Source organism: Cynoglossus semilaevis, chromosome 18 (genome assembly GCF_000523025.1).
Source record: "Cynoglossus semilaevis isolate Cse_v1.0 chromosome 18, Cse_v1.0, whole genome shotgun sequence".
In the NCBI taxonomy this organism is placed as follows: domain Eukaryota; kingdom Metazoa; phylum Chordata; class Actinopteri; order Pleuronectiformes; family Cynoglossidae; genus Cynoglossus; species Cynoglossus semilaevis.
Window position 1 is genome coordinate 11,148,701 of NC_024324.1, and position 8,587 is coordinate 11,157,287.

The window sequence follows — 8,587 nt, forward strand, 5'->3', positions numbered from 1 at the left end:
CGCGGGAAAAAGCATCAGCACTCCACAAGACCTGTACAGAAGTTCAGGTAAAGTACGGCCAACAATAAGGCCAACCTTGGTTTAATGTGTTTTGACAACAGCCTTCAGCAACAAATGGAAATAGTCCTCGGCGCCTGTTCTGCTTTATTTACAATCATATTTGAGTCTGAGTTATAGTCCAATCTGACCTCAGCATAAGTTGATCCACGTGGCTTTGTATACAGTTAGCAGTGACCGAGGAGACCGGCTGTTCAGAAATGACAATTCAAGAGCCGCTCTGAGAAATAAAATTCTAATGTCAATAGATGTTATAGAGCTTTATAGAGCAAAGAATATATAACTGCATTTTTTTCTCTTAATATTTGTATTTCTGCATCAATATTATATATATAAACATCAATATATACATCATATTCACAGGGGCCTAGAAACCCAACTTAAGCTTTTTTAAAAAGTTTCTAATCATCACCGGCTCCTTCTCTGACTGACTGCCCTGTCTTTGGCCCACAGACACTCCTGATGCCCCCAGGAAGTTGGCAGTCAGCACGCAGTCTTTGGCCAACGGCACCACAGGGTCAGGTCAAAGTGGAGTTCAACCGCTCAGTCAGAGGAAGAGGCTGCTGAAGGCGCCGGCGCTGGCTGAGCTGGACAGCTCTGATTCTGATGTAAGAAGTTTGCTGTGCTCATCACACTGCTGTCCTCTTACTGACACATCTTATTACTAAACATTTTAATGAAACCTATTAGAAAAGCTGCCTTTTGAAAAACATCTAAAGCACTGATCTTTTGACAGGAGGAGCCCACACAGAGCAGCTCCAGTATGTCCACGTCTCTGATGGAGGACACGTCTCCAGAGTCTGCTCCAAGCAGGAAAGGTATGAGGTTGAACCTGTCTTCAACATGGGGTCCACAGGGGGTCGCAGAGATTGATATTTGTAGTATACAATTACAAATATTTAAACTTTTCTATTTTTAAACAGGTTGGTATTAAATGCAAAATAACATGGAAGTATTTTTGTGTATTTTTCCACAGCCCCTCCAAAGTTCCTGCCCATCTCTGCTACACCACAGCCGGACAAACGTCAGTCTCCTCACAGGCGACACTCCATAGAGAAGGAGGCTCCCACCACTGTCCACCCGTTCCTACCTCCATCCAAACAGACCTCCAAGTCTTTGGTACGACCCGTCCATAAACTACTCTAATGGCACTTAAAGATGATGCATAATCAGGGACACAACATGTTATTAGGAGGAATGCACCACAACACAGGATGTTAAATATGTGAATGAATGTCTCTTCCTGTCCTGTGACTTTTTTGGCGTGAGGTCAGCTCTTCTCTGAGCACCTCTGTGTTTTGGTCGTATGATTCCAGTGAGGCTGATGCGTGTAATTGAAACCTCAGGACAGGCTGCAGCAGTCAGATGGAATGACTTCATTCTCCCCACTGATGGTTGAGCGGTTGAGAGTCAATACTTAGAGTCAGGCAGCTGAAGGTGGAGAGGTGGAGGAAAAGCTGATTCTCATGGGAATTACATGATTTCATTCTTCACACAACACTCGTTATAACCTCCTTACCATCAGTGACCTGTAAATCTGCATTTAACTATATTACTATAATAAGGCTGTATTATTGTTTTTTCCTATTTATTAAGTATTATCAATTAAGTATATTTGGTTAATATTTCACCAAATTGTGCTAACAATTGTTTACCTAAATAATATTTTCCCATAGGCCACTGATCTTCATTTTGTTGCTGTATTTGTTATATACATTTTAGGAGGTATCGAGTTCTTTTGGCTCATGTCAAACAGAGAAATCTTTGTTGTCGATGTTTTTCTTCTCACAAACGTGTTTACACTGCTCTGAACGTCTCGACCCACATACTAGCTTGAGGTCAGTTTCTATTCTGTGTAGATGCTGCAGCTGATGCATCGGTGCCAGGGTAACCTTGGCAAAGATCATCTGTCCATCAACAAGTTTAGTTCCTCGCAGAGCATTGTTGTGTGTTATATAAGAAACACTGATTGTAGATTTTAAGGAATGCATGAATAATGTGTAAAATTAAGTTAAAAAGGGAGTTTGGTGCAGACATGTGACATTCAGGAAAAAGAAGAAATACACAAAGATGAGATGAAGGATGACACATTAGTGAACTGTGGTCCTTCTGAGAGGGGAACTGTTAGATGACCCTTCATTCATGGGACTTGGACCACAGTTAAAAAAAAAAAAAGGAACAGAAGGAAATGGGTTAGGATTCCTTCACATTACACAAACTATATTGTGGTCAATGTTGTGCTGTCACACAATGTTGACATTTAGGTTTTGGATGTTTTCAACACGTTGGGTTGTCGTTTTAGGGAGCTCCACAGCTAAGTGGAGAAAAACTAGATATTCTGGTCCAACATAGACCAGGTTGTTCTGTTTGTTAGCCCAGCCTTGGGTTACAAAGCTAAGCTATCAGGAGAGAATTTAAGACCACACTTTTAACTTGGAAAATTCTAGGAATTTGAATTGCAATGTGACATACACTGGTCACTCCGTATGAGTGACCCTTGTGATTTAAAGCACACTTCTGTGCACTGAAAATGTTGCATAGCACTTTCTATTATGAGCTTCTTTCTTTTTCTTAAGATACCAAGGTCTCACTGGGACCATGTGTGTTGTATTTTACTAGACTGTTTTTAAAATCATTTTTATAAACCTGCTGTATGTAATACGTTTGTAAAACTATAAAATAATTTCTTGTGTGTGAATGTTCTGTTCCTCTTCATACTGGTCAGGTGGGAGCTGCCAGTGCCAGTGGTGCACGGGGCACGGTACGTGACTGCTGCTGCACATGATCAGCCGTTATCATCAGAAATCTCATAACTCTCTGCTGGGAAGTCATGTCAAATGGAGCGTATGGATATTGGAGCAGACTTGTCTTGGATTAAGTCTGACCTTTGTGTGGACAGATCTGTGGCATAGTTGGAAAGAGTTGAAAAATAAAATGCAATTGCTAACGTTTTAACTTGGTGTAAATGATTTTCAAGAACATGGTTATCCCAAACAAACTATTTAATTCTGCAAAATTGGACTTTGAGTGCAAAGATAGAACATCTACAGTATGTCACAGATCTGAACTCAGTGCCGTGGTCCATTGATTTGAGTTCATCTTTAAAAAAAAAAATGATATTGTTTCTATTTGGACATAATTTGGACCTGTTGTCTGGAGTCAAACAGTGGACCACTGACATGAGGGGTGTGTTTCACTGATGGAATGTGGGTCATTGTCATCATATCATTGGAGGTGTTTCAGTCTTTTACATCCACGATTGTTTCCATCATCACCGTCTCTCTGCACGTGTTTGGAGGTTTAGTTTGAGGCCGTCTGTGTTTCCTGAGATTCATCTTTTCACTGGGTTTCTCTGCACTCACATGGTGTTACAGCAGTTCATCAACTTCCACACTGTTTTAGATGAACAATGAATGGAAAGGAATTTTGCTGATAAAGTAAATCTTTTTTGTTTTTTTAGGAGGATTTCTGCTACCCAGTGGAGTGTCTGGCTCTGACGGTGGAGGAGGTGATGCACATCAGACAAGTCCTGGTCAAAGCTGAGCTGGAGAAGTTCCAGCAGTACAAAGAAGTGTACAACGCTCTCAAGAAAGGAAAGGTAGGTGAAATGTGATTTTAATAAAAAGAGTTTTGACAGAAACGGCTGTGATATGATTACCACGCTGATGTATACAAAGAAATAATATGCATGTAAACTGGAGTAACTTTCCCCTGTCCTCTCACTGTCATGTGTTTCTATAATGTTCGGCTTTGGACTGTCTGTAATTTTGCAGTAATTACAGACATGAGCATGACTTAAACCAGAGAAAATTAATAATCAATTTAGATTAAGGGTCTGTCATCAGATGAGAAAAGTAATCAGACATTGTTGAATGATAAAATACTGTTTTGTCCATAAATGTCCATCCTTTTATAACATCTCTTTTTCTGATGAGCTGTTGTTAATGTTCTGTTTTTTTCACTTCTGTTTTGTTTTTCCTTCAGCTTTGTTTTTCATGCCGGACCAAGAAATTCTCCCTGTTCACCTGGTCGTACACCTGCCAATTCTGCAAGAGGTGATTTATTATTGTTTTTCCAGAACCACTCAGTTGAAGATGGGCAGCTGTTCAGTGATGTGTAACCTGTTGGTTAACTTTTTATTTTCCCCAGACCTGTGTGTTCCCAGTGTTCTAAAAAGGTAAATCTTTGTAAATTAATAAATAAATAAATAAATAAATAACAACAAAAATAAAAATATAAGACTAATTTTAGTCTGAGTTGCTGAGATAGAAAAACAAATACTAGATTGCAGCGTTTACCATATTGTGTTTTCCTACCACAGATGCGTCTCCCCTCTAAGCCGTATTCAACTTTACCAGTTTACTCTCTGGGCCCCAGTGCTCTGACTAAAGAGGCAGCGTCTGCACCAGCAGAGCCTGGAAAACACTCTTTTGAGTCTGGACACACTCGGAACAGTCTACGGAGGAGTGGCCACAAGTATAATACTATAATACTTTGCTAAAACATACTTCAAATATCCTGCTCTAATCTGGTTTTTCTGTATCTTTTTTTCTTTCCCCAGAATGTCCAGACAGAGCAGCAGCAGCAGCAAAGACGGCCAATCACAGGATGAACTAGAGCTGCCCAAGGAGCTGACGGAGGACTGGGTCACCATGGACGTGTGTATTGACTGCAAAAAGTTCATCACCGAGATCATCTCCTCCAGCAAGCGCAGCCTGTGTGTGGCCAGCAAGAGAGCCCGCCTCAATCGCAATCGCATGACCCAGTCTTTCTACGTGTCATCGACCAGATCTCGTAACTTCCAGCCAACAGAGCGCACGATCAATGAGGTGTAGAGTTTCTGCAAGATAAGGTTCCCCACAGAGACTGGTTCATGTAGTTTTTGTAAATATTGATTTTCCATAAAAATGAATTCCTCAAAGCTGGTCTGTCCCTCCCCAAAGGTAGAAAAAGGTTTTTACCTTATCCTGTCTCAGGAAATGTTGGCGAGCTGTTCTCAGTCTTGACATGTCAGGATTCAGCTGTAGCCACTAAATGATAAAGAAGAGCCATGTTTGTGTCGGAGGCAGTGAAAATTCAGGTCACGCTGGTGATGTTGTGGGTGTTTTTGGGCTGGTAAGGAAGACCAGTTTAACAGAATGTACATTTGTCAAAAGAACAAAATCAAACGATGCCCAGAGTCGGAAGTGGCACAGAAATTGTAAATAGAACCGACGTCCAACCTGAATTTTAGATATCGGTCAGTTTTCTAGGTCCTGTTTACTTCTTGCACTCAGGAAGAACAACCGATTGTCTGTTGTTGACAGAAATGCACTGTAGATCCTCCTGTCAGGTCTGCTGGGGTAGAACTCAGTCGCTCTCCTCCTTCTACTTTCCCTCAATCTTCCAGCAACAATTATGCCAAATGTTACATCTTTCACTTCTCGCTCCACGCAATGTATCGTCATTATAACGTAACATGTTGCAGGGTGAGAACAGTTAGTTTATTTTTTTGGATTTGGACTATTTATAAAAACTGTAGATTCATTTCTGTGCCTGGTGCCAAAATGTATATTTTTCTTTGGATGCCTTTTGTAGATGCAGACCTGCTGTACATATATGTGATAAAATGGAAGGAGAACACGTTGGGCTACATGTACAGAAACACAGAGAGGTGGGTTATGAATGTGTGTATATGCTGCATATGTTAACTGTCCAAAATTCAAATTTAATATAAAAACTTAATTATGTAGTATAATTTAATCATGTCAACCCAAGTCTCCCAAAGGGGTGGTCTTTCATAGAACTTTATTTCAAATCGTTTATTATTTGCATCATTATATTTGTCTGCATAACCGTATAATTTTATTCCTGACGTATAGTTTGTAAATGTCTCAGTGTTAATATGATGCTAAACCGCAAATAGCACTTTTATCAGACCAAGTTATTTATGTTCTGTTTGTCGTAATTACTTATAATAATAACAAGTCAGTTGTTACCTCCAGGTCCCACAGTGCCAACTGGCTGCAGGTCGATTCACAGATATTTGAACAGACACTACACTGACGTGATTGTAACTGTCACTACCGTAAAACACTACCGCACTATAGACGTCCGTGACGGTTACTTATAAAAACACCGTCGATAACGAGCCTGTCCGTTGACGTCATGCGCCAGTAAATTAGTACATTTGATCAGTTTTATTTTAAAAAAGAAATCTCTATGGAATGTGTGCATGCTCTACTGTGACTTGTCACTTTTTATCAAAGAAATTCTAATAAAATTTGGATGATTCTTAAATTGGACTTTGTAACAGTACACAGTAAATTCGCAAGGGGCACCGAGAGCAGGACGTCCTGCTGTCTTCGTCTAGTTTTGTAACGATGGCGGCCTCGTGTGTTACAACACGTACACTGCAGTATTGAAGTACATCGCTTATACATTTTAAAGAAATCGGCGTGTTTACATCTATAACAAATACTTACACTAACACAAACTCTTGCACTAAAGAAATGTAATAAATAACAAGCTATTTCCACAGAGGTCAACATCAGGATGATGACTCTCCAAATAACTGTCTCTGTATTTGATTGTGTGAATAAGTACTCACATATTTGGCCAGCAACAAGAACGTTTCCCCTGATCAGTTGGTAACTGATACTGAAAATAACTACAGCCAGGCAACAGGGTTGATACAGAGTGCCAACACACACAGTGCTCTTTATGTTTGCAGACAAGTCAAGGGCTGCTTTAGCACAACTCCCAATGCATAAAGACCCCCTTAAAAAAAGAACTTCAGATCTGTAAAATGGTTCCCCATATCCTGCATGTCCACATTATTACTGTTGTCATACACTCTGTCACTCATCTTTTGGCATCATGCGTCCTGAGAAAAAAACCCTGAAGATATAGATTTGAAAACTGAAGCTGCCATGGGGTTCATTTCATGCCAGTGAACGTGATCTTTTTTCAGGCCACTCATTCTCGGTGTGGGCTCATTTCCCATTTGCTTCTACTCAGAGGCACCACTGTCACATGACCTTACATCAACATTCTGTAACTTAAAGCCTGAAGAGATTTTTTTTTTCTCATGTCCATGATGCAACCGTAAAGAATGTGCTGATACCAATACAGTAGGAGGAGGATTGGCTTCTGGAGTCATTAGTTAAAACTAAAAAAAGATGTTACAATAAATGTCCATGTTCTTCTTACTAACATTTGATTTTCCATGACAGACTAACGTGTTTGCCACAGGAGCTGACCATGTCCTGTCAGTTCATTATCTCAGCCTCTGTTAGAGGCACAAAGGTCAGGGAGGAATGTATTTTCTACAAAGTGCAACTGCAGTAGATCTAAGGTATTTAAGTTTAAATGCATTTTGTGACTAAATGAAAACATTAACCTCTTTGGTAAACATCAGTGCAGCACCGTGCAGCCAATGGAATGAACTGCTGGTTTTACTGAACATAGTTGTCTGAGCTGTTGTTGCAGGTTGGGACCTCTAGGGCTGTTTTCCAACACAAATGTCATCTCTGCATGTCAGCACAGATTATTCTGATTAGCAGAGACTGTTTTTTGACCGTTTACTTGGAGATTTCCTATTGTTCAGATGGAGGGTGAGAAATCTGGGCAGCAGAGAGTTGAGGAACAGTCATGGTGGGTTTGGTCTGTTGGAAACACAGACCAGAGGCAGAGAGCCATGGTCAAACAGTTTGTAGGGTAAGGAACCCTTCGAGGTCCAAACGTCCGTCTTTGGGTCGTAGCACTCGAAGCAGTCCGAGTCCTCGATGACATCATGGCCGTTGAGGATACGTCCTCCCGTGATGTAGAGCTTGTTGTTGATCACGGTGGCGCTGTGATGCATCCGACGCTCCTTCAGATTCTCACATTTGACAAATTTGTTGCCCTTGGTGTCGTAGGCTATCATTCGTCGGGTATAGCCTGAGAATTATCACAAGCTCTGTCTCAATAAAGATGATTAAATAACATATGTGATGGTCTTTTTTTCTACAGGGGAAAATCCAAACTTACCTCCTATGATGAAGATCTTGTCCTCAATGACAGCAGCAGGGGCACAGACATTCTTCACTGTCCTCGTCTCTAACCTCGACCACAAATTGCGAGCAATATGATAGACCTGTTGACAAGCAACAAACACCACGGAAGGGACTGTCAGGAACATGACTCATCATATGGCTGTGTAACTTCCAACACAGCAGGTACCTGGATCAGTCGGACTGGGTTCTGCATGGCGTCCTCGCCTCCAAAAACGTAGATCCTCTGATCACTGGCAGCCACAGCTGGGTGCAGCACAGCTGTGGGCATTGGTGCCATGACCTCCCACTGATTAAACATGCTGTTGTACCTCTCCACAGACTGAGAGATTTTCTTGTCTGCCCCAATGCCCCCCAACACAAAGATAAAGTGCAGATAGGAGACACTCTGGTGGGCGTATCGGGGCTCAGACATGGGCTCGGCAGTTCTCCACTGGTTGGTTTTTGGAGAAAGAGGGTAAACTGTGGCGCTGACTCAGCTGTCGCCCGATGCCATG

The 8,587-nt window shown here is 41.3% G+C and overlaps 2 protein-coding genes across 6 annotated transcripts in view; one reads left to right on the top strand and one right to left on the bottom strand.

Annotated features, from left to right (window-relative positions):
- The window catches only part of spire1a (spire-type actin nucleation factor 1a), a 22,870-nt gene extending 14,684 nt beyond the window's left edge, over window positions 1-8,186 (top strand). For 2 of the 5 annotated variants that reach the window (XM_025065044.1, XM_017041258.2), the window contains 10 exons: window positions 1-47; window positions 511-665; window positions 794-875; window positions 1,034-1,176; window positions 2,783-2,818; window positions 3,518-3,655; window positions 4,042-4,112; window positions 4,207-4,234; window positions 4,379-4,533; window positions 4,619-6,336. In XM_025065044.1, coding sequence (XP_024920812.1) covers window positions 1-47; window positions 511-665; window positions 794-875; window positions 1,034-1,176; window positions 2,783-2,818; window positions 3,518-3,655; window positions 4,042-4,112; window positions 4,207-4,234; window positions 4,379-4,533; window positions 4,619-4,892 — 1,129 coding nt within the window. In that variant the 3' untranslated portion in view covers window positions 4,893-6,336. Of the gene's footprint in view, window positions 48-510; window positions 666-793; window positions 876-1,033; window positions 1,177-2,782; window positions 2,819-3,517; window positions 3,656-4,041; window positions 4,113-4,206; window positions 4,235-4,378; window positions 4,534-4,618; window positions 6,337-7,271; window positions 7,395-8,049 lie in introns of those variants that run through there. The other 3 variants (XR_003052620.1, XR_003052619.1, XM_025065043.1) reach the window with 3 other exon arrangements.
- klhl38a (kelch-like family member 38a) overlaps window positions 7,387-8,587 on the bottom strand; it is a 2,634-nt gene continuing 1,433 nt past the window's right edge. The window contains exons 2-4 of the mRNA XM_025065050.1: window positions 8,260-8,552; window positions 8,068-8,173; window positions 7,387-7,977 (exon numbers count right to left, since the gene is read on the bottom strand). Of these exons, the coding sequence (XP_024920818.1) occupies window positions 7,688-7,977; window positions 8,068-8,173; window positions 8,260-8,552 (689 nt within the window). The 3' untranslated portion in view covers window positions 7,387-7,687. The remainder of the gene's footprint in view (window positions 7,978-8,067; window positions 8,174-8,259; window positions 8,553-8,587) is intronic.